The sequence below is a fragment of the Strongylocentrotus purpuratus genome, unplaced genomic scaffold (assembly GCF_000002235.5).
Source record: "Strongylocentrotus purpuratus isolate Spur 01 unplaced genomic scaffold, Spur_5.0 spur5_scaffold_5, whole genome shotgun sequence".
Classification (NCBI taxonomy): Eukaryota; Metazoa; Echinodermata; class Echinoidea; order Camarodonta; family Strongylocentrotidae; genus Strongylocentrotus; species Strongylocentrotus purpuratus.
In genome coordinates, this window is record NW_022145611.1 from 29,593,391 (window position 1) to 29,620,000 (window position 26,610).

The 26,610-nt window shown below is 35.4% G+C and overlaps 2 protein-coding genes across 2 annotated transcripts; one reads left to right on the forward strand and one right to left on the reverse strand.

Annotated features, from left to right (window-relative positions):
- Positions 1-2,069: 2,069 nt before the first annotated feature.
- On the reverse strand, positions 2,070-7,285 carry LOC100890235 (uncharacterized oxidoreductase YtbE). The gene is made up of 8 exons (XM_003723618.3): positions 7,063-7,285; positions 6,479-6,559; positions 6,091-6,198; positions 5,411-5,596; positions 4,925-5,016; positions 4,169-4,267; positions 3,199-3,292; positions 2,070-2,463 (listed from the first exon to the last, which is right to left on the reverse strand). Exons 1-8 carry the CDS (start codon positions 7,085-7,087, stop codon positions 2,318-2,320), a joined length of 831 nt encoding a protein of 276 aa, XP_003723666.3. The 5' UTR covers positions 7,088-7,285; the 3' UTR covers positions 2,070-2,317.
- Positions 7,286-7,488: 203 nt separating this feature from the next.
- LOC578463 (symplekin) lies at positions 7,489-25,699 on the forward strand. The gene is made up of 27 exons (XM_778628.5): positions 7,489-7,720; positions 8,612-8,734; positions 9,165-9,238; positions 10,751-10,883; positions 11,537-11,646; positions 12,032-12,143; positions 12,683-12,786; positions 13,263-13,360; positions 13,516-13,574; positions 13,832-13,927; positions 14,292-14,381; positions 14,740-14,904; positions 15,473-15,619; positions 16,202-16,295; positions 16,873-17,046; positions 17,484-17,570; positions 18,153-18,345; positions 18,564-18,645; positions 18,967-19,149; positions 19,691-19,872; positions 20,304-20,373; positions 20,897-21,005; positions 21,345-21,445; positions 21,863-22,055; positions 22,559-22,794; positions 23,340-23,468; positions 23,934-25,699. Exons 1-27 carry the CDS (start codon positions 7,634-7,636, stop codon positions 24,480-24,482), a joined length of 3,780 nt encoding a protein of 1,259 aa, XP_783721.4. The 5' UTR covers positions 7,489-7,633; the 3' UTR covers positions 24,483-25,699.
- The last annotated feature ends 911 nt before the right edge of the window (positions 25,700-26,610 follow it).

A 26,610-nucleotide genomic window follows, 5' to 3' on the forward strand; every position in this document is an offset into this window, starting at 1 on the left:
GAGGGAGGTGTGTCTCTTTCCTTGCACGCTACTGGATACTGGTACTTCATTATTTTGCGTTGTAAAAAGTTGCGATTATTGCGGTTGATATCAATCGTAACTATAAAGATAGGGCCCGCGGCCAGGGGACTGCAAACTTACGATTGATTAGAAGACTTGCGATTGATTCGATCAATAAGATGGGCCCTGATTTCAAAGTAATAATGATGATGATGTTAATGATAATAATAATTATGATAGTAATGATAATATATTAATAAAAGATAGTAATAATAATAATTATAGATAATGTTAATAACAATCACAATAAAAATACTAGTACTGCTACTACTACTACTACTACTACTACAATAATCGTTGTCAGTTTTTCTAAATATGATTAAAATTACAGACATACTTAATTTGGTTTTAAATATCTAAAAGTGCATTGGTATGATTATTGCATTTATTGTTGTTGTTCATGAGTTCTGATCGACATATATATTGGGAAACTTGTATTATTCCATCGTATAATTTCTCCTCTCATCGTATCCTCAAACGAAATAGACTATTTTGGGGGTCTAATGACCATGTGTCACCTCTTGTGATTATATTCCATCATTAACATCCCTCTCTTGACATTTCCTTCCTTCTTCTCATCATTATATTCTTAATGCTTAATGAAAGAAAAGAAGAAAAAACAATATTCCACATCTCTTTTCTCCGCCTCCTAGTGTTTATCCTCTCATCATTCTTCGCTTCATACATGCACTGCTCCCCTCTTTTCCTCCCATCATCTATCATATCAATTTCCTCTTCATGTCATCATCTGCCATTATATTCTTCTTATACATCATCTCTACATTTTATCTTTTCTCATCGTTTATTTATTCTGTCTGAGCTTTTCTACTCTTTCTCTCTCATGCCTATTTTCTATCTCCTGATTTTTCTCTTCTTCTCATCTCATTTTCTCTGTTTTTTTTTCTTTCTCTTTCCCTTCTCCTCTCTATCTCTAAATCTATTCTCTTAGTTTCATTTTTATTTTCTCATTATCGCTACACCTTGGTACATTCTTTTCTTTCCACATTGCTTCATTCACAATCCTATGCTTCCTACTTAGCTCAGTATCATCTAGGACCATGTCATTTTTTACACCTCAATAAAGATATTGGATAACAATATATATCTAGTTTCAAAGCCTTACTCTTTTTAATACCGGTACTTTAGAATCAAGTCAATATTGAAAAAAGAATATGTGTTACAGTAAAGAAAAATTCACCTGAAGAAATAGGATGAACAAGGTGATTGCAGGTATTTATACCATTAAACAGACTAAAGAACTGTTGTTCAACCAAAACATTTTGAAAATTTGTCATCAATTATTGCTATTGAAGTGCCTGTGATTTTAGAAAATTGATACAGATATGAGGACATAACCAGGAATGGAAATTGCCAACAAACACAGAATTGCAACTTGAAACTGTACTAGGACACTTACAGGGAGGACTCTGAGCTGAAAAAGTAAGGTGAAAGCTGCTGTGCATCCAAAGAATCAAAAGATGTGGAATTACACCACAGCATAGGGAACAGTCAGTTAATCTACAATACCAGTTCATAGTTACAGCCCGGCCCCCCCACTCAGGTTTCGAAATGACCGCATGCGTGTTGCCAAAATGTCCTTTTCGTAACAAAAGAAAAAGGTCGACCCGTATTGACTTTACACACCGGACTTTTGCTAAAAAGGGGGGGTGCTGAAAAAGGCTCGTATACAAAAGAAAAAGGTCGAGCCGTATTGACTTTACACACCGGACTTTTGCTGAAAAGGGGGGGTCGGTTGGAACAAGCATATGCGTACCCTAAATAACACTGAGTGGGGGGGCCGGGAGTTACAGTCTAAGCATGAGCAGATAAAGGTCATTGCAGACCAAATTGTGAAATACACGGAGACAAAATACTGGATACGTGCTCATGAAAGTTATGTAATCATTATTCATTTATGCACAATTAAGCAGTGCACTCCATGATAAACAGGTGGAAGTATTCTTTGAAAAGGGGAAACAAAGGCTATTTATGTAGCACCTCCATCACTGTAGGAGTGATTATTTCAAAATGTACAAAGTGGGACCTCTTCATGTTTTGAAGATCTGTGGATATTATGGGTCATTTGGGACATGTGCTAACCATGAACTGGTCTATACAACTATTTGTGGTATGGCTGGTTGGGCTTATAAATGAATTATTGTATTCCTACTTTTCCCAACATACCACTACCCACAACAAAAAAATGCTTCTGTCAATATCCCCCAAAGGGGTTTCTAATTATACATTTCTCTCTTATTCAAATGATCGCTGTAGGATCCCAGGCACATTTTTTTGTTTCTTTGAGGTTATGTAACACTTTCATATCATCATCTGTGAGAGACCAATCATGTACATCACAGTTATCAATGATATGATCAGGCTTGGTAGACATGGGTATCACACCTGTCAAAAAGAAAGAGGAACATTGAAAAGACATCATAAATTACGACACTGAATATATAGCCTGTATTCATTTTGCTACGTATATTTAACAGAAGAGCATGAAAACAAGCCTTTAATAATCAACTTCAAAAAGGAGTTTATCTCTTCAATGACACTTCTGTTGTTGCAATTTCCATGATGGATTTATGAAAGGAAATTGTCAAAAGTCCACATGTACAGGTAGTTTTTGTTGTGAAAGCCAATAAAAGTGTGCCACTAGAAAATGAATGTGCCCAGATACTCTTTATAAGATAATACATTTACAGATTGTGTAATCCTAGATTTGAATAAACGGGAACTTTTATATAGCATTACAAATAAATTTGAAGCTCAACACTTTCACTTTATCATCCCTTTATTAAATGTACACTGCAATATTTCTTGATGAGTTTTGTTATAAGTGTAGGACTGCTAACCATCCATTTTCTGTGAGCTTGTCTTCTTCTAAAAGTTTTAAAATACAGTACAAAGTTATAAACTAACAAAACACCAAATGAGATTTGCAATAACTATGACACAATGGAACTAAATCTTCCATGAAACAGAGACGCAAGCAGGGGATCATTGGAAAATGGACCTTCTCTCTTTAGAAGGATTGATGTGTTAATCTGGTTAATTTCTTCCAACATCCACCAAGATGAACTACTTTATTTATTGATACACCCTGTAGAATTTAAATATTGAAAATGGTCTTACCTATTCCATCCTGCATGGCCCATTTGAGGATGACCTGGCAAGGTTTATGTTTTATTCCGTCTGCAATGGACATTACTGTAGGATTGGTCAGCAGCTGGAAAGAGAAATAACATTCAATAATAATAATGTTGGCTTCTTGTATAGGGTACATACATACTTTAAATTATACCCCAATATCAGTGCTCACAGCATTCACAGATTTTTTCTAACAAGGTACCAAATACTGCATCTGGGTAGAGGGTGGCAAATGATGTTGTTGCAAAGCTCTGAATGAGAAATAGCAAGGAAATTGTGTATGGGACTTGATGCTGTTGTCTTATATCCTGCCTTTTGTCTGTAACAGGCAAAAATAAGCACAGATCTCTAAAAGTGGTCAGCTGCAATAGGGTTGCGAACCAAGATTCTTTACATGAACTTAATAAACACAGACAAGTCTATACCTAATATGAAAGAACTCCAGGAACAATATGTTGCAAACTTAGTTACGCTTCTCTTTCTGTCTCTGCGTTTGCTGGCTCTCCCATTAAGGATACACACATTTTTGAGGGTCAATAATTTTTCAATTGCTAAATTATTATTTCATATTTCTTAAATAGCTAATGATCATCTAACATTTCTGAAATTGCTAAATGATCGTCAAACAAACAGTCTCCAAATTGTTCAGGATTTTCTACAAAACTCCATTCGCTAGATGTCATGTTCTTGGCAGGAATAACTCTTAGATCTGTCAGCATATTGAGTGTAGAGTTCACACGTTATACTAATAAACCCTTTAATGTCTCAAGTAAACATATCATTGAAGGGTGAAAATTTGCCTTCTTATAATTCATGTCAGGGAAAATTCCTATTTCTGCTAACTACATGCATGGCACAATTCAGCAAAATTGCAATGTCCCCTTCCCTTAGATGAATTAGTAGGCCTACTTTCAGATGATGGATAATACTACCAATTTAGATTACTGGTACTCACTTCTCCTCTTGCTAGTGTCGAGTATGATTGAAACTGTATACCCTTTCTCCGACAATATTCCACAACATCTTTATTTAAAAAGAGAGGATGATATTCACTCTGAAAAAAGACAAATAAATCATGAACAACAAGATCAACTACAGCAGTCTTAATCTAAATTTTTATCCCTATGAACACATCAATATATTACAAGACCTAAGAACAAACTATTTCAAGGTTGTTTTTATTCGTTTCCTCAGTTCTCCAATTATTACAATTACAGTATAGCTAAATTATTCGACCGGCGACCTTAGACTACTTCACCTAAGCATGAACTTCTTAATAAAAAAACTCAATCACAACATTAAAAAAAGTATGATACATGATCTTTTTACTATTGATCCAGTCCACTAAACGACTTTTTAAAGTTTAACCCTAGACCAAATACTATACCCAACCTTCCCGTAACCCCATACCTAACCTAAATCCCAATAGCAACCCTAATCCTAACCCTTTAGCTTTGACGAAATAATATAGTCTGTAGTAATTACCGACAGCGCACAAGGCGTTGGAGCCACTAAAAAGGGTCCTCAACTCATTATGATAATGATACTTTAAAAAAACGAGAAGGATCAACTATTTGACAACATAATACATCTGCTGTAAGCTTGAGTGTGGTGATATGTGTCAATACATAATTATTGTTTTTAAAACTATAATGGTGGGGCATTCATTCTTACCGTAAGTCACGAAAGTGTAAGAAACTCAAGCACATACCTGGTTTACAGCTGGTTGAATTTCAGCATATGTCAAGAGCTCTTCCATGTGTCTCACTATGTAGTTTGAAATTCCAATATACTTACACTTTCCTGTTGTCGATAAAAACAAAACATTCTATATGTAATTAACACATTTAAAACATTACATTTTGCATATTCCTGCAAACTGGAAAGAGCATAAACTTTACAATCTAAAAATATAATTTTGTTCTCTTGTTGACAACATAGCGAATGTACATACAAAACAAAAAGACTGCACATATTATTTCAAGTCTGGCAGAGTCTTTTGATTTTGTTTCAGAATATCAATGAAATAAAGGATAAATTACTAATTAAAACAAATAAGTTCTGCAATTCCAACAATCCTCTGGTATTTTTTGTGTGTATTTATTACAGAAGTTTTGTTAACGTTGACTTTTAAAACAAAATTATCGGTCAAAAATAAAGATTTAAACATAACCCAATAATAAAACTGCTCAATTACCTTCCTTGTGTAATCTCTCCAGTACTTTCCAGCTTACTTGTCTGTTCTCCACATTTCTAGGATCATCTGGCTTCAATTTCTGGGTTCCAGGCCAGTGTATGAGGTAGAGGTCAAGATAATCTGTCTGAAGATTTGTCAATGAAAGCAGACATGCATCGTATGCCTTCTCACCTTGGTCTGCTGGAGCTAGATGGGTCAAACAGAAAAGATTCTGGTCATTTCCTATTTTATCTCTACTTTCTACACTTGCTGCAAGCCGCCGAAGATGGCATGATCAACAAATTTGTATGCTCAACATAAGATTATTTTCACCAGGTATACCGGTATACAATTTTGAGATTTACACCATCTTCAGCTGGTATCAGGTATGGGGAGATCGCAGTATACTTGTAAGATTTCTCTTTAAATAAAATCGGCCAGATTCTGCATTACAGAAATGAAAGAGAAATTGGTTAAATGGGATCAAACTGTAACTGTGAGTTAGGGACAATTTCATGCCCATTTACCAATATGAGTTGTAACACAGAATTTTGTTCAGGCAATTTGAACATCAAAAACATAATTCTCAATTCCCTCTATTCATCATGAGAGAGAGATGTAGTTTGTGACAGATTCAGAAAATAAAAAGTGAAAGGACAACCACACACAGAATATTGCCTATAGGCTATGTTTCTGCTCACCCAGTTTACTTGTGATAAAGATATCAGATCTTGAGAGTCCATGTTTTGGAAGAAGCTCTTTCAAAGCATGACCAATGTCTTTTTCATTCTTGTAAACAGTAGCTGTGTCTGTATTAAAATGAAAAACAAGGAAAACAATTATTAACACATCAATACTTCAATCTGCAATATAGCCAATTAATATGATGTCATATGGAGATTCACTGTGACAATATCTAACTCTGATATTTTCTGTGCTCTATCATATTATGAAAATTCAAAGTATGATACTGAATTTTCTGAACATTAACTATATTTATTTGGAATGCCTGATAATCCTTGATAACCCAATATACCCTGGCAGTGGCACCAGTCAACCATTGATGAACATCAATTACATGTATCTTACCAATAAGACGATATCCATGCTTCAGAGCCGTGTCAAGACATTTGTAGACAGTATCTGTACCTCTCATACAGTAAGTTCCAACTGTAAAAATTAAGTTCAAAGAGATATTTATTAATTTGCACAATTAAAACATGTCTCTTCATTACCCTAGTTGCACTTCTGCATGGTCTGTCCATTTTGAAAGAGCGTATGCAGAACTTTCTTCAGAATTAAATTTCAAAATGCACATGCATCCATGGTAGTATTCTTATTTATTCCCTTGGAACTGCATCAAGTCCATGTTGTCTCATCATTCTCATGGGATTAGGAGGAAAAGGTGTTGCAAATATGTGTATACTTTATTGCAGCATTTACAGGATGAAGTAGATCTATACTGTCTACACTAATTCCCAGAAGAAGGAAGAGAAAGCAGATTTGCATTAACTTTGGAGAACTATTTCACTATAATTCTCAATTCTTGATGACTAAATTTTTGACATCATCATGGAAATATGGATCTCGATATTGCTTATTTCGAATTCGATCAACAGGCCAATTCCACTATATTTTGCAAATTAGGGGTGGGGGAGTGACGTTATACTTACGACCAAAAATAGGAAGATTAGTCATTTTTTAAACTTCTTCCAAGCTCGGTGACCAGCGTCATGAACGTCAGAGTGGAATTTATTCTGTTCTTATTTCAGGATTGGTCTATTAAGTTAACAACGCGATGTCGATGCCTTCCTAAAGAGTATAAGCTAGTTCCTAGTCCAGCTCCAGCTCCAGCATTTTATTCCATGTCATACGGGGATCTTGTGATCTACGAGCTACGCGCAAGTTGTCCATTTATAGGGAAAGTCCCGATTGGGTCGCGAAAAAAACTCTTTTGAAGATACCATAGATAGAGAACGCGTGCATTGTGTATGTATGTAAGGTTAGTTACTTACATGTATGGTTTGAGTTCGTTGACTTACAGTTACATACACATGATGTAGAATCCCAATCAACACAGCGCCCGCATTATATATTGTACAGTGCAGTGCATGCTGAGCTAGCTAGCCGGACTCTGCGAGCATCAATCCTGTTTTGGTCGATCGCAAACGGCACTGTTGTCTTAATTTGTTGAAACTACACATTTCTTGCCCCTTTTGTATGTCCTCTATGTAGATGTGAAAGATGAGTGCTGGAAGTAGCAGATTATCTGTAGCCTCACAGTTTTTCATGGACGATGATGGAGCAGATGGCCAAAGCATTTCTGATCGGGTGAAATAATGTTCTTTCAATTTCAATTCAAAGCTCAAAAGTCAAATCCAATGGAAACGGAAACATTTCTGTTACAATGAAATATAAAGACATGTTGTCAAGTGAAATAGTGTAATTGCATTGCCTTTGGAGGGGATAAAACTGTTTCAGTAACATACCCAGCAAATGTGTGTTTTGACAGTTGTATAAAACAGCAATTTGAAGAAGTTTACAAGCAATATTTTTTTAAATAAATTTTCAAAGACTTATGGTGGACAATATTATAACATTAAGATTGTAGATGCTATTTTATGAACATTTATCATTATGTCCGAAGGCTAAAGAGAAGTCTTTATGTTTGTTAAGTGTCCGGACACCGCACATGCCGCACGCAACACTACGTTACAAAATAATATGATGATCTGAAATTTTCTGAATAAAAAAGAGAGATCCCATCCTCCAAACAAGGTTCTGAACATTTTGAAATCTGAATGCATATTTAGTTTAACCGCCAACAGTTTTGCTCTGTGTTTAGTAGAAATGTTGGCTATACAATGTGGTAACCACTTGTTCATCTGCGCGCTGCACTCGATCACACAAATGTGTGTAGAGTCTATGCGGAGGGGACAAGGAGATCAAATAATCAAATAAGCCTTCATGTGCAGAGGCTGAGCTATATTGCAAACCACCATTTGCTCATCTGAGCAAATGGTGGTTTGCAATTTCATAATCCAAAATATTCAACTTTAGCATTACAGCATGTAAGCATTATGTAATTGGGGTCTAATCTACTATAGATGGGCATGATCAGATGATGAAAATTTATCTGAGTGAGATGCGGAGCTGTGTTAGATTTAATAATAATAATATGAATATCTAGCTCGGATATATTATTTTGTTCCTCCCATACAGGTAGTTGACTTGCTGCAACAAACCCACTCTTTACCAAGGGATTCTCAAAAGATTAGCAACCTAAGCCATGTCCAGGAACTCATTATCGAGAAGGATCCATCTCTACTTGACAATTTCCTTGATGTGAGTTTTGACTTTCTTACCATAGTTTGTAGGTTGTAATTAACTCATTGAAAACCAGGGCATCATTTTACAAAAATGTTATTACCGTTGTACAAGTTTACCTACATCCCATGCATGGAAACATGTTAAATTTAGTACATGCATGTGTCATTGGGTTGTCCGCAAACTTATTTGCTAATTGGGGAAAGCACTACATGTTACATGAATATAAACTATTTTGTGAAAGGTAAAACAAACCATAAAAAGAAACAAAGTGAAGAAGGGTATGTACTGTGAATTTTAGATTTTTGAATTGCAATTAACAAATGCTACAAAGAATACGAGGACATCAGGTGGATAAACAGTGTAAGGATTGCATTGTGTTTTGGAAGATCATGAAATAAGTGAGTTTTGAGTGAGACTTTTCACCTTCTTTTTCTTATACGTGCAGGAAGTTCTTCAGTTCCAGTTTGATGAGTCAGTGGAAGTAAGGAACTTTGTCCTCAGCTTTGCAGAATGTGCCTGGTGAGCAAATCTTGTTTGATTTCTTAACCAGCTCTAATTTTGGTGGCAAATATTTCCCAAGAATTCAAATGTTTCACAATGTGTGTTTAACAAAGAATGGCTATTATAAATGTAATGCTTCCTGGGAGAAATTTCAATTATTTAAACATATTTGTGGTTTACACCCGGTAAATAAGATCGATTGATCGATCTGTATTGAAAAACAAGTCAGAAAAAAGTTCAACATGAATGTGCCATGGACCAGTGATGGCCTGGTGGTAGAGTCGCTGCCCGGCAAGCAGTAGATGGCAGGTTCAAATCCCGCTGGTTTCCAGATTTTTTCTGACTTGCAATACAGATCGATCAATCGATCTTATTTACTGGGTGTAAGCCACGAATATGTTTAAATAAAGAATGGCTAGTTTTATCCTTTTGAAATTAAAGGGAAAAGGGTACATGTATACCTAAATTTGTGAGGTTTCCTAATGTGGAATGTACAGGTGTATGTTATGCAGAATTGAACAATCAAACAGTGGAATAAAGCTAAAGAAATGACTAGTGCTGTAACATCACGGATATCTCCAATTCCGTTTAACCGCCAGTCAAAACCGGACGGTTTTCGGTTAAACGCTTAAAAAAAAAAAAAAAAAAAAAAAAAAAAAAAAAAAAAAAAAAAAAAAAAAAAAAAAAAAAAAAAAAAAAAAAAAAAAAAATCGTTTTTTTTTTTTTTTTTTTTTTACCGACTCTGTCGGCAACTTTCATTTAACTGCGAGGTGCATTTAAAGGGGCCGATTTGTGCTTGTGAACTTGTCACAAATAATAGTAACAATGTTGTTTTTAGAAGAATGTGTAAGATCATTAATGTAAATTAAAAACAGTAGAGGACCTAGGACCGAACCTTGTGTAAAAGTTGGATGAATTATTATTATAAACTACATATTGAGATGATGAGATCTATTACAAAGATTACTTTCAAACCAAGATGACAGACAAATTGGAGTGTTGTTCTAGTTTTGGAGTGGTGAGTCAACACACAGATTACTGAGCTGGGAGACATTGCCAGGCATAGTGCCAGGTGGAGGGGCATAAATCGAAACTTTAAAAAAAAAAAAAAAAAAAAAAAAAAAAATTATAAAAAAAAAAAAAAAAAAAAAAAAATTAAAAAAAAAAAAAAAAAAACGGGAAAACGAAACCGTCCAATTGAAAACGGAATCCGCCATGGGCGGTCGGATACCGGGCGGTTAAACGTTTGACTACAGCACTAGAAATGACTCTTGAAAGCTTATCAAAGCTAATTTCTGTAAAAAATTGGCTGCACCAAAGATTTTATTGAAGCAAAATGTAAATGCAATTTGCATTCATTCCATCTTTTTATACTACCGGTAATGCAAGAATATAGAGTACTGAGGTGTGATTTCATACTGGCAAAGTTGTCCAGAAATTTTGTGTAAACAATGGCATGGTGATCACACCAGTGCAAAACTCTGAATTTGGCTAAGATTTATTTATCTGTGTGTTTTGGTCAACCTGCAGCAAGAAAGACAACCAGATGTTGTGCACAGTGTTGCCTCGTCTTCATATGATGCTAACAGAAGAAAACCAGCCTGCAGCAGTACTCAAGAGGGTCATCTTGTGTACCTCACAACTATACAGAGTTACCATTAAAGTGAGTTGTACAGGGATGGCCTAGAAGTGGGAAAAGTTGATGACAGTCTACACATAATTTATTATTTTCTATATCTTGTGTAGAAGTTGGAAGGGTGAAATCACCATTTTACTTCATTGTTTTCAATATTTACCTCATAATATCATTTTGTATGGTCATAAATTACCTTTAGAAAAACAATATCTACCAACTTTGATATACAGGTAAGATTTATATAAATTTCAGGAGCTTTAGTGCTATTGTTATGTGTAGTATTTAAATGTTGATGGTCTCCTCAAAGGTGACTCATGTGTCATGATATCTTGAGCGATACCCTTTTTTTCCTTAATTATTAGCAATTAAGGAAATTAATGAACAAACAAAACCAAAGAGATATAATTACCATTCAGTCATTTTAAAACTGTGAAATATTTTTTCTCAAAGGTACTATAAAATAAACCTTGATTCTGGTATTGTTTTGTACAATTTGTGAAGTACCGGTAGATTTAAAATGATTTTGTTTGAATTAAACATTACATGTCTGATTAAGCCAACAGCCAGTAGTAATTAACAATTTCAGAAGATACCTAAACTATTGGTTATGAAAATAGATTTTTAACATTTTTAAACATTTTAAAATGGTATTTTTGTTGTGTTTGATCACATCTCTGCAGTGGCTGGCTGGTGTGAAAGTGTTACAGGAGGACATGGAGGCTGGCTGGGCAGCTCTGATGTTAATGAAGAAGAAGATTGTGTCTGAGCTTTTAGATGATGATAATGATGGGTTAGTATTTATTAACAAATTGGTTTTCTTTCCTAAAAATTGTGTGATTAGTAAGGTGCTTATTTGTTTGTTTCACAATTATGTACTCATGTGATCAAGTTATTAACACCATGCATTATGAGCTTCCCATGCTTTCCAGGCTTAGTTTTAATTTCTAATAGTTCTATAAACTTTTTTGTATCCTTATTTGTCAAAGAAGTGGAAATCAATTAATCTCTGGGAATTATTTCTGTATACCATGTATTATTGGATTTTTTAGGGGGGAAAATCAGATTGTGAAATGTCTGTGATTGCTTAATCCTGTGTAAAAGTTCATTTGTTTGTTTAGATAAGATAACTGGAGAACCTCAACTGACAATCTTTTTCTAACTTCTTTATATTTTAGGGTACGAACGTATGCCATCAAATTTGCGGAAATGGTTGTCATCACGTTGTCTGCCAAGTCATCTGATTCAGTAGTACCGAAGAGAGCTGAGCAAGATATCACATTGGATCAGGTTTCTAATTTTTAACAATTTCTTTCATAAATCTCATTCAATTGATACAAAATAATTCTTGATTGGGTCAAATTTGTCATCCCTCTGGCTTCTCACCAGCTCACATGGATTGATGGATTTTCTTGATCTTATTTTTTCTATGCATGGCTTGGTCGTTGGCAACAGTCAAAGCGTATTGAGATATTGTTGTGACGTGCACACATGTACGTGATCAAGTTCAATTCATGGAGCTCCAAATAGTTCCCTCCAATATACAATCTCAATGGGAGGGAGCTATTTGGAGCTCCACGAATTGACCTTTTATTGCGTATATGCGCATGTGTCACAACTATCTCTCTCAATATGCTAGGGCAACAGTTATTAATTCTTTTTATGTACCATTCTGAAGCTTTTATTTTACTGGGTAGCTTATTGTAGGTGTAGCTCACGCTTTATCATGATTTGGATAACCTTCCAAATGAAATGAAAACTAGAGAGAATCTGTAGAGTATTGACTATTGTATACAGTTCTAACCCATTTCATGTTTGTCTCGTATCAGTTCCCAGATGGTAATTCTCTTCTTCACAAGAAGAAGCTTCAGCATGAAGGAACGCAATCCTTGGATTCACTGCTGAGTATCTTGGTGTCTGCAAGTATATCCAGGTCAGAATACTCTCATATTGCTGGAGGAATGGAGTGATTATTGTTTGACAATTGGTTAAAGAATTTATGTGGTGTGTTTGGACTTGGAGGAAAAGGGTTTCTATTGAAAATCACAATAAGATAGAATATACCCGGTATCTCAATTTACTATAGGATATTTCTAACTGCACTTTTTGTCAATCATTTTGTAATTTCTTTTTTAAAAATGGAAAATTAAGTTGGTATGATGTGACAATAGGTTCTTGTATGATGTGAGCCTTGTTTTGTATTCCATTCTTTACCTTTTTTTTCTTTTCACATATGCTAAGTACCATAAGAGTTTAACCTGGGTATGCTAATTTACATGTGATGCTGTGCTGTAAAATTTGTATATATGTTATGTCTCAGAGATGTTGATATCAAATGTTGTACAATTCTTTGAAGCAGATAATGTGCAGCTTATTTATTTACCTTTTTTAAAATTTGATTTATTACAGCATTAATCTGATGGTGTGTATGGGAGCACTGACATCTATTGCTAAACAGAGACCAGACTTCATGCCTAAAGTCATCCAGGCATTTGAGAATCTACACGGTAAGTCTTGATACTTTCAAATAGATCAGGGTAGAGACTTCATAGTGACTACAAATCTCTCTCTGTAGTATTACTTATTTCTTGTTTAAAGCTTTACACCATTTTTATTGGAAACTTGCTGTCATATTAACATTATTGTATGTTTTAATTTACAGTGAACCTTCCTCCGACCTTGTCAAAGTCACAAGTAAGCAGTGTCCGGAAAACACTTAAGGTGAGTGCCGTAAATTGAAGTTTATGAAATCAAAGGATTCATCTAGATATCTTTGACATTTATTTCATCACCATGATAGATATTGATTAGCAATTTGTCAATACATCCTGCTTTATATATCCACTGTATCGTCCTTAAAAGAATGTGAAGCTGAAGACCTGAATTTGCATGACATATCAACTGTAATTGATGTGAGTATTTATGAATTATTTCATTGCATCTTTCAAAAGTATTTTGTTGGTCTACCTTGTATGCAGATCCAGCTATTTGGTCTTCTAAGGCACCAGTCGTCTGTTGATCTCAGACGTAACATTGGAACACTCCTCACTGACTTGGGAGCATCTGAAACAGAGGTAAGTTCAGACTGATTTAAACTCAACAATGAATTTACTTCTTTGAAGTCAATGAATCTATTTAAGAATGGCATAGCTAGTTTTGTCTCTCAAAACTTAGAAGAATGTTTGAATGATTAATATTTTAGATGAAGAGCACAGCTATTGTAGCTTTGTCTGTTATATCGAAAGCACTTTAATTTGGTATATCACTTTTCATCGACTGGAAAGAACGAGAACACAATTATGAGCAATAGGAAATCTGGAAGACGTGCAGCATTGTTTTCATGAGGAGATTAGAAGTTATATAGAGAACATGTCTCATGCTATGTCTAAATGTACTTCGCTTGTATTTGACATTTCATGTTATGATACTTCATTTCAGATAATGCGAAACACACCCAGGGTTTCAGAAAGACCAAAGCGGCCACGCATAGAGGCAGACAGTGATCAGAGCAAAAGGAAAAAGCAGAAGGCAAGTAACAAGAGAATGAGAGATATTATCTTTCATGATGGTCTAAATTAAGTTGGTCTTCTTCAGGTGTCAAGAATCATTCCATATGTGCAGATTTTCAGGAAAATTAATGCACAAGAAAATGCCCCAGCAATTACCAGTTACCCGACATCCTTCCCCTATCCCCCAGTTCTATTCCATGTCCCTTTTTCCCCAAAAAACTTTCATTGATATGTTTTGGGTTCTAATTCTACTTATGTCAGACATGCATGAGGGGCTACAGTGTTTATCTTACCAGAAATAGATTTTAGTTCTTATCATGAGCCTTATACGTTCACTTATGAAATAAAATGATGGGCTATCCTTCTTTCACAACCAGGTACTTGATGATGATGAAGAAGATGAAGCAGCAGACAAGAAGAAAGATGAACCAGGACCAAGCAAAAGGGTTACCAAGGCAACCGTGATTGATCTCTTAGCAGATGAGATTGAACCTTTGCTCCGTAACCATGAGAATGTGGCAAACCTGGTTCTCTTGAGTATGGTAGGTATTTAAAGCAAAATACCAAACAAAAAGTGTTTGTTCAAGCCCTTTGCACCCAATTGTCCTAAGCAGCCTGTATGCTTTCACATGATAAACCAGCAAGTGTATAGGATCTTTTATGATGATATTTGGCATGTTTTGATATTAGGGATTCCCAATTTCATTCAGTATTGAAGAAGACAAGTTATTTTTGGGGAAAATGCATCTGCTTGAACTACGCAACTTTCTAGTGAGTAGATAACTGGCGTGCATGTAATATGTGCTACTGGAACAGTGGCTTTTAGAAACAAAGACAGAAAATTTTAAGATTCATGTATTCATGCAACTCTTGCTGTGATTGAGACCAATGTGGATTGCGTATTTGATCAGCAAGTACTTTAAACTAAGAGAAATCACATGGTTTATTTTATTCTTACCAAATGAATTGCCTCCAGGACAAGCCTGTTGAACAACCTGTACGATGTGAAAGAAAGACATGACACAGGTATTGGTCAAGGACCACAATACAGAATCTAGTGACTACAAAGAAATAATTAAATTTACATTATCTTTTCAATTTTTATTGCAGGTTTCCTTACCAGAGACAATGCCAGCCACATTCCTGGCTACTTACACACCCATTGCTGCAGCGGGTACAGATACTCAAGTCCAACATTTAGCTAGGATGGTGAGCAATCAGCTGGCTGCTGCTGGTATCAAACCTAGCAATTATGAGGTGAGTGTGGGAAAATCGAGGAGAAGTATGAGCTCCTTATACCTCTTCTACAATAGTCTGAAGCGAGGTCATAATCCACTAATTATTGGAAGTCCTTTAAGAAACTATTTTGTAATACTGTATTTACACTTGAGTCATTTTCCCTCTGTTAATCTACCCCTCTTCCCATTTTACCTCTTTCTCTTCTTCAAATATCTGAATCAAATGATTTCTTTTATTTCTGTATGCCTTAAATGCCTTGTTTTCAGTGGTGAATATTTTATTTGTGTTATAAAAGATGATGTACTTGAAAGCCTCCACATTGTTACACTGTGTACATATATGTCATGTGACCATTCTTAACATAATAACATTAGTTTTAGTATATTTGAATTTGACCATTACCAACATTGTCTAGAATTACAACCATTAGATAACACTTGCATGTGAATGTTATCTATGAAAGCCTCTTAAAAATAAAATAACTTTAAATTCAATATTTAAATTCACACATGTAACTACATGTCTTCATTTGTCCTTAAAATGGTGAAGTTTTGTCTGATACAGTTGTCATATGGATTCATTGGTTTTGTTTTGATGCAGAATGTGGAAGTAGAAGAAGAGCAAGAACCACCAGAGAAGATGGAAGAAGAAGATTTCACTACCAAAGGCATTCCTGTTCTCGGAGGAAAAAGTGGTAATAAGAACTATGAGTTTGAAATATGTATTGTATGTGCTTCTCTCCATTTTACCACAAGAGATAAATTCTAGTCAAGTTGAAGTATATATGCTATACCACTTTACTTTAAACCAACAGAGAAAATCCTGGTTGTTGTAGAGTTCCAATTTTTTAAGGGGGTCTCTTATATATAAATGACTAAGTTCTTTGTCATATTATTTTTAAAGCACCCTGTCACAAAGGACAAAATAAGAAATCCCCCAACTGTGATAGAGCCTCAAAGCAACCCATTACGGACAAATTTTTCTCATTCCCATAGTCGTAATGCAGGGACCACTCGGTTTCCATAGGCGATGTGTTAGGGGGTTAAATGGTTTTAGCACATGACCTGATTAAAATGACTTGATTCTTCATCATAGTATTGGTAAATCACCCTCTAACAATGAACAAAAAACAAAGCCCCTACTGCAATAGAGCATCAAAGCTTTGAATCAAATGCTTAATACAGGGACCTCTCAGTTCTCTAATATCAAGGGGGAAATTATTTTCCATACATGACCTTGTACCATTCTATTGTTCTTTTATATCGGTAAAGCGCCCCCTACTGATGAATCAAAGAAGAAAGCCCCCATCGTGATGGAGCCCCAACCTACCAAAGGGGGGAAGCGACCCAAGCATTTCAAACTTCGAGAGGTCACCCATCTCTTGTCTAAAGATGATGCCAACAAGCTAGCCCATGGAGCTGTCAAGAGGATAATTGCTGCAGAAAGTAAGCATAAACAGCATTTTCATTTTTTTAAAGGTTTTTCACTTAAAGATAACAGAGGAATGAAATGGATTATGTAGCAATATATAGCAATAAGTGTATATTACTATATTTTTGTCTTGAATTTATTATGATCTCTCTTTGATGTGTGATGCTATAATTATTATAGCCTATTCTTGTCACTACTATTTTGTAAAAGCCGATTGATGTTAAGAGATGCTTTAGAATAATTAAATAGAACAAGGTAGAATGTTTATGAATGATATGAGATTTCATTAACTGGTTCACTACATATCTGATATAATGTGAATTTTCCAAAAACTCTAGACCAAGTTATCTTGTGCTTTGTATTTAAGAGGCTACACTTGATAATATATGATTTTGTTTTGTCAGTGAATAATTTGATACCTGGGATATGTTTCCTATTTTCCTCATTTTAGAAGCTGTAAGCCACGGGCCTGCAGCAAAAACAAGAACCAAGATTCTCTCTGCTCTTGTCACACAGTTTGGAGGAAACCTGTCTGATTGTAAGTATTGTTACTACATTTCTTCTGCCATATGCAATCTTTCATAATTCTTGATATCTATCGCATCTTTCCCATGACACAGGTTGCAACAAGCTTCAAGACGTTATTACCTTTTGTGAACTTGTGAAAGCCCAGAAAGCATTGCAGTCTCTATTCAACACAGATGTATAGACTAGTAACTAGCAGCAACTTTATATTCATAGTCATGACAATGCTTTGTTTGTATCAGCTGTGTCAATCTTTCAGGTATAAGGAATAAATCACAATACAATAATTTAAAATTTAAAAAATATGTGGATGATTAGGGATGGAAAGACTTTAGGTACTCTCTATATTGGCTACAATGTATTAAAGTGGAAAAGGGTGTTAGGTCATTTCTACCTTATGTATCAGTCACACCAGTGAGACTGACACCAGACTGACAACAGACCAAACAAAAAAATTACATAACCTCTAATGGCCAAGAATCAATCGGTTTGGAGTTGGTCTGTAGCCAGTATATTGGTGTGACTGAGGTATCATACTAACCTCTTGTCCTAAACAAATCTTGTCATTCTGCATTTCTCTTCCTTTGTCTTTCAGTGCTGGAGAACCACATCTTGGAGGATCTGCGGAGCCGCAGTGACATAGCTTTGGCATGGCTCTACCAGGAGTATTCTAACATCCAGGGCTACATGCCTCATACCCACGGCCAAGATGTAACCACACAGCGATACGATAGCCTTCTATGTAACCTTCTCAAGAGTTTGCTCGTGAGGACAGATCAGAGAGATGGGTAATGATTAAATTTCATGTCTATTCACCATTTTCTGAGACCAATATAAATGTATTCAGTTTGTAACTTAATAAGTGCTTGAAATATGTCTATTTTAATCTTGTTGGAAATATGTTCAACCTTAGACAATTGTTTTGGCTTTCAAGTAGAGAGTCTTGATTCTGCATTGTGATACTTTAACAGTACCTAAGTCATGTCTTTCTTTTCACGTTGTACAGGTTGTTCAACAGGCTTGTCATGGAGGCACCTGTCATTACAGATGATGCTCTTAAAGTCATTAGACAGTTCTGCGAAGATGAGGTTAGTGTCTGGTACTGTAATGTACAGTGATTTTATTTCCTCTGGCATAATATTTTACCCTTTGTTGTAAGCCATGAATTTTGATTACATTCCATTTTGGATGAGAGTATATTCTCTTGGCATAGCTTGTAAATATTGACCGGTAAGATAAGAATGCAAAGCAGTATAGATGATAAGTTTCAATATGAACCGATGTACTGCATTTTTCCTATTTCTCAAGTTTGATAGATAGGAGGAACCATTACAGTATCTTATCTTTTGAAACACTATCACAAGAGAGGGGCTAACCAACTGGTTTGTATCTCTTTGTCCATTTTTCAGACTCATTTTTATGCTGGTATGCATGCCCTTCGAGAGCTGATTCTGAAGAAACCAGCTGATTTGGAGAAGTATGTGAAAGAGCTACTTGACCTGACCCAGCATGAGAGAACAGAGGTCAGGTCACAGGCCATACAGTACATCAAGAGATTCTATGAAAGATCTGATCTCAAGCCACTTATTGAGGTAATTTTTAAAGTATTTTAACCCTTAATCTTTGATGTGACCCCTCAAGAGCTGGTTCTATAAAGGACTTAATCTAGAACCACTGACCAAGCTAAAGACTATAGAGGTCAGGGCATATGCCATATAGTACACAAACAGATCCCATTAAAGACTTGATCTTAAGACAGTCATTCAGGTAATTATGACATGTAACCCTTAACCTTTGACCTGACCCATCATGTGAGAACATAGGGTAGGTCCCAAGCCATACATTATGAGATCCCTAAAGAAAGGTATAATCACAACCAACTTGTTGAAGTCATCTGTAGTCTGGGAGAGATACCCACTTTGTTATGTATCATTGTATATTTGTGCTAGTGGACCAAGCCTTACACTTCTTGTATTCACCTGTGCTCTACCCTTTTACGCTCATGTTTACTATATGTACATTTTGTATTAAAGACAGTATCTTTTTACAACTGACTTGTTTTGTAGAATTCTTTTTAAAAAGTTCATTGAAAAGCCCCATGTTTATATCCCTTTTGCTTTGTTCCTACTATAGGAGTTTGCTACCTCATTCCTGCGTAAGCTTCTGCTGAATAGACCACCGGCGACCCTCGTGTTGCGTTTAGCCGATCAGGAGATGCAGGCTACGGCTGCGAAAGCCTGGACGGAAGAGACTGCCAAGATGTGTCTCTATCTCTACCTAGCTCTCCTACCAATCAATCATAAACTCATTCATGAGTAAGTTTTGCAGTGATATCACTTTGTGCAGGTCAATTTAGGCTTAACAGCATGTTATTGTGAATGCAAGAAAAATCTTAATAATAGATAAGTGCAAGTGTAAAAGTAATAAGATGAAATTTAAGAAATCGTAAAGTTTTCCTCAGAAAAACTTTCCAAGAATGTTGGATTGTCCTTAAAATTGAATTGGTTATTAAGACTCTGAGATTTGAATTTATTGTAACTTGCAGATTCAGCAAGGTGTAGATTAGTACACTACAAAATTTGTGAATATATTTTGTTGTGTAACTTACTAGCCTTGAGTAAAAAAAAAATGGAAGATACTTCTATCTTTATTTCAAAATTAGCATCCCCTCAATGTATGTAGATCAGACAACAATAACCTACAATCACTAATTATGATAGTAATTATGTTTTATTTTGTATCTCAGATTAGCCAATGTGTATGTAGAAGCCACAGCAGATATCAAGAGAACAGTACTCAGAGTCTTAGAGACACCGGTAAGTTGATAATGCAGGAATCCCAAAAGTTGCGAGACTTTACAGAAATATCTAAAATCAGATTTATTATTCTTTCCAAAGTGTTAAGAGATCAGGGAAAGAAGATAAGAAGGATCTGATAAGTAATTTGAAATGTTGATGAAGGATTATTCATAGAAGTCAAGTTATGTTTTTAGCTTTTAGGTTAGTTGCTTTTATGTCATTTAATATTGCCTTTTTTCCTATAGTAGTGTACACTTTTATACTAATTTTACCTTGTGTGCTCCACAAACTTGTATGTTTCATATATTACAAATGTGTAGTTACTTTTGTTTTTGATAGATTAGTGATACATACGATCATCTGAACAAGAGAAAACCAACTTTGACAGGCCTATTCGGGAGTCTCCATACAATATAGTACACACAAAACAAGGCAATCTCGCATATAAAATAGCCTTGAATAACAATACATAGATTTGACACACATTGTATTTCATATTATTTGCACATGTACTTTCTTCATCAATGTATTCACTTGTCAGGTTCGAGGTGTTGGTATGGTATCTCCAGAGCTACTGCTCCTGGTGGAGACATGTCCTAAAGGAGCTGAGACACTCGTCACCAGAATGATGCATATTCTTACAGACAAGAGTAAGTCATTCATATGGGATGAGTCAAACATTTCACGGCATCATCAAAGATAGTTTTGGGGTTGGCGTATCAGTATCATAATGCAAAGTGGTAGTATGAAAGCTCGCTAATATTTTACGCTGAATATCATCTTTTTATTTTCTAATGAATTTTGCCTCTCTGTATGGTTGAATTTGAGGTAAAAAGTTATTGTGTCGTTTTGAATCATAGAAAGCTGCTTGAATGTACAGCTACATCAGATATAAAATGACTTTGGCTGACGTACTTGATATTAAATATACAATGATATTTAGCTTGAAATTCTGTAAGGTCTAAAGTGCTGTTTTCTCCTTTCTTTAGCTCCACCATCTGTTGAACTGGTGAAGCGAGTGAAAGATTTATATCACAAGAGAGTATCAGATGTGAGGTTCCTTATTCCTATCCTAACTGGGCTTGAAAAGGTAAGAAACTAGTCCAAATTGCTTCCTGTGTCCATGTTACAAGAAATTTGTGCGTCAGTCTATTAAATCACATCTGATGATTTTGCTCTGAGCTGGACAAGAATAAATATTATTATTGAATGAAAAAGCGTCCAAATGAAAGTTTAAGCATATTCATTGTGTATTGATTTGTGGAGCTTTAGATGGGGGCAGTATTATAATACATCATACTTTTTTTATGAGTCAAACAAGTTTTTGACATAATGAAAATCAATTCTTACTCTCCTGTTTTGAGGGAGGTAAATTTTCATATTTTTCCACCCTTCTTTCTGTAAGAGATATAGTTAGAGCAGTGCTCCCATTCTTCATACAGACAAGGCATGTTGTATGACTTGAAAGCTAATATATGATTGAACCCACACCTTGTTGCCCCCATAGAAAGATGTGATATCTGCCATGCCCAAGTTGATACGTCTAAACCCCATCGTAGTGAAGGAGGTGTTCCATCGTCTTCTCATGAGTCATCAGGCAGAAAGCAGTGGAGGTCAAAGCCCTTTGACACCAGCAGAGCTTCTCGTTGCTCTTCATAACATTGATCCGACAAAGTGTGATATGAAATCCATCATCAAAGGTAATGCACAGAAATATATATTTGTTTAAGAAGTGTCCTTTCCATAAAAGAATAATACAATTATTTTGTATGTTTTGTCTCTCTATAAAAAAAGAAAGTTAAAAGATCATGTGGGCATATTGTAGTTCATGTCGTATCTTATTTTGATGAGAAAGGTTATTTAAAAAAGGTTATGGGGGTCGGATGAGAAAAGATTCACATAACATGTCTACATTGAAACTGTCTAGTGAAATCATTAGAGGATACAGGTGTTTGATGTGAACACCTCCATATGTTTTATCTGCTTGCTGCTTTAATAGACCAGCCATGTTCATCAGTAATTGTCCTATTGTGGGGTTTGACAGTAACACTGATCCACAAACAGATGACTGTCTAAATCTAGAATTTACAATTTCACTTTCAAAACTTGTTGCAATCCTGACCATTTCCTTGTTATTACTCAATGACAAAATAAATGTCAAACACTTTAATAATCATCAATCATTTTTTGATTTGCTCAACAGCAACTAGCCTTTGTTTCAGTGAGAAAGCTATCTACACCGGGGAGGTGTTAGCAGTGGTGATGCAGCAGCTGATGGAGCAGACACCTCTCCCAACCCTCCTCCTTAGGACCATCATCCAGTCTCTCTCCATGTATCCTAAGCTCAAAGGATTCATCATGAACCTTCTCCTAAGACTGATCAACAAACAGGTCTGGAAGACACCTAAGCTGTGGGAGGGATTCGTCAAGTGCTGCGAGGTGAGATCCGTGTCAGGGTATTTGTTTGGTCCTTAGAAATCCATTGGAAATGCATACAAAGTTGATGTGAAACCGTCTCCAAATGATTCAAACTTAGTGGTCATATTATTAGCCAAATACAAGGATATAGTGTTTAATATAATGAATTCCAAGCTCTTTACATTAATCACATTGCATGATAGGGAGAAATTTAATTAGGTTTTAAATGAGTTTTCCAAGTGGCACAGAAACTCATATGCAACTCAGTTTGAGGAAAGATAAGGGACCTTTCGAATGAGAGACACATGCTGAACACACTTGGCTTTCATGTTGCTTCCACCCATACATAAAAGCAGTGGCCACTTTGTTTTCTTTTCTTGAAGCCAATGATATTATGATGCAAGAACACAATGAGCAGCAGAGTTACCTTCATCATGTTGACTAGTTTTCAAATGGCCTGTACATGTGAAAGACTAGGGGGAATTACTACAAATGTTCCTTTTCTGACTCCGATGATTCCTTTGTCTTTATTATTAATACTTTCCTACATAATTGCCCCACAACAGCGAACCATACCTCAGTCTTTCCAAGTACTTCTACAGCTACCCCCTCCTCAGCTGACTGAAGTGTTTGAGATGAGCAAGGATATGAGATTGAAGCTTTTATCTCATGTACAGGAATTCTCTTCTCATCAGGTAAATCTAATTACAAAGCCGTGATAGGGTTTTGGTGTGAAAATATTCATCATAACATGGATTGTTTGTACTTGCACAGATTGAATTTTATGTATGAAATTGTTTATTAAATCTATGATAAAGATCTTAGAAATTTAAGTTCGTAATTTTCTACCCCAAAATAGTCCAGTAGGTTGGAATACAATCTGTTTCTTTATATATTTAAAAAAGTCATGTACAAAATACTGATTTTGAAAGAGAAATATTTTTTGTCATATCTTACACTTTTTTGCCCTCGATGTCTGTTTTGGAAGATATTGTTCTTTTTGTTGATAACCAAAAAGCAGGTCTTTATGTTAAATTAAGGTCTTTAAAAAGAGAGAAAAAGACTTTGATGCCGAGAAATAACTCCAACTCCAACAATTACATTCATGATCATGTGGTCAGTGATATTGTACATTTATTTTTCTTCCTTAATTTATATAGCAAGCACATGTACCCAAGGCAATCATGAAAGTGCTGGAAACAGATCCAGTAAAGGAGAGAGAGGAGCGTGAGAGGAAGGAGGCAGAAGAGAGGAAGAAAAAGGAAGAAGAAGAAAGAGTTGCTAGAGAGAAGGCAGAAGAAGAGAGACTAAAGCAAGAAAAGTTAAAGAAGGAAAAAGAAGAAATACTGGCTGCAGTATCAGAGCAAATTAAGAAGGAGGAAGCAGAGAAACGTGAAGCAGAAGAGCGAGAGAGAGTGGCTTCTGCTGAAGCAGCAGCTGCTGAACAGGCTATCAAGAGCGAAGAGACGGTGGAGAAAACAAGCGAAGATATGGAGCAGAAAACAAGTGAAGAGATGGAGACAGAAGAACAACCTGAAGATGAGGGTACGCCAACTAAAGATGAAGAAGAGGAGGAGAAAGCAAAGGAAGCAGATGCCACACCTATTAAAGCAGGTAAAGGAAGGGGGCGAGGAAGGGGTGCTAAGGCGGCAGCGGCACCGCCTCAACCGCCTGCAGCAGGTGTACGTCGTAGCTCAAGGAGGAAGTAGGGTCCTTTGATGTAGATGGATCCTCAACTTGGCTTGTTACTTCCAAGATGGTTTTTAATAATAATGTCCAAAGAGCAACTACAGGAACTTTAAATTCAATCATTTCCTTTGTACATTTAAAACCTGCTTTAGCAATTATCTGTATAGAAATACCACCTGTCTATATAGACCACACCTTCTGTTTCGCTTGAATAGCATTTCCCATTAAAACATGTACTGTAAAAGAAACATGTACTTCATGATCACCTGCCAAGACTGCTTTTGTTGTCTCCTTTGAGCAGTCTTTAAATACAGGATTCACCACTGTATAATGTTGTATACATGACCATGTTGGACACATTCCAGGAGTCTGGAAAGGAGGATCTCAGGACTGTATTATTCAGTCTGCAGGATTATGTCCCATACCAAATACGATGAGTGTGGAAATTTAAATATTGTACTATTATTTGATTTTTGCCCCCAAAGAGGAGTCTCCTTCATGTTATATATTTTGATGAAGGTTGTTGTAGAAGATGGGAAAAATTAAATGCATTTTCAATAATTCTTAAAATTCATGAGTATGCTATTTTTTTCTGATTTTGGTTTATTAATTACTGGTAAATCTTTTGAGGCATTTATTTACTACTTTAATCAAGTTTTGAAAAGCTCTGAGTTAACCATGTTAATATAGTCTGAAAATAAAGGATCAAAACAAATTTGACTGCCGAAATAAATTTCTGCCAGATGGTTATCCCTTCTTATTATATTTCATTTATATAAAAAGTTATGAAGCAACAGATTGCTGGTTTGTGAGATTGTATATTCATATCAGCAGGTCTTACTTAGCATTTTGTTATGTATGCCTAATTATTTTGGGAGGGGTTAAATTTCTCTACATAGTAACAAAAAATTGCTTTTGATTTCCATGGCATCATAAATCACATTGTATTGCTTGATATGCAAGATTTTCAGTCAGATTTGACATACCTTTTTAGTGTATGTTGCATATATATTGTGGTCTCCTGCCAATTGTTTCCTCTCTCAATTTTTTTTCTTCTTCAAGGTTGTAGTTTTTATTTGTTTTAAATTTCCCCCCTCACATGTTATCAGGTACCATTTCATTGGCACAAGGAGCATTTTGATGTCTGATAACTTATTATCCCTTTGTCAAAATATCACTATGTAAGATAATGTACATTTACAATTCAATAAAATGAAATATTGAACCGTGTCAAGTAGATATTTGTTATGTGTGTTTATGTACATTGGTATGTTTCACTTGTATTCGCAAGTTGCTATTGCGTGAATGAAAGTTGAAAATCTGTAGAATGAACTTGTACTTGCAAGTTGCTATTGTGTGAATCAAAGAAGAAAATCTGTAGAATGAACTTGTATTCGGAAGGTGATATTGTGTAAATGAAAGTTGAAAATCTGTAGAATGAACTTGTATTTGCAAGTTGCTATTGTGTAAATGAAAGTTGAAAATCTGTAGAATGAACTTGTACTTGCAAGTTGCTATTGTGTGAATCAAAGAAGAAAATCTGTAGAATGAACTTGAAAATACCTGTAACTATGAATTTGGCAAGATGAGATGTATGAGAATCTGTTATAGGTCAATCCTCTATGAAAAATAATCTGCATGTAATTCAAGAAGAATCAGTGTGTCTAAGTTGACAGTAAGTCCTATAAATGGCAATCATGAAGACATGAACCCAAGTTTCACCACATTTACATGATCTTGCCTATAAAATTCACAACAAAAAAATAAACTCATGTATTATTTGAATGGCATATAGTACAGGGGGGGGGGGGACTATTAGTACATGTAAAGTACCCTTGGATAATCCCTCAACAACAAAAATATGCTCAAACCCAGATAGTTCATTCTTTCATGTACATTCAGTAAAATCTGAAACTCTCTATGCATAACGCTTTCACTTATTTCACAGGACTATCAATAATATTTGGGCATTTGTGTTATTTAGATAGCACATTATGAATAGATGGATAGATAAGACAAGAATAGAAAAGGAGATGACAGAATTTTTTTTTTTTTTTTTTTTTTTGGGGGGGGGGGGGTGGGAAATATACCATTATTAATATAATTGGAGATATGCCATGAAATCTAGTCTGTCTAATGTGGATCTTC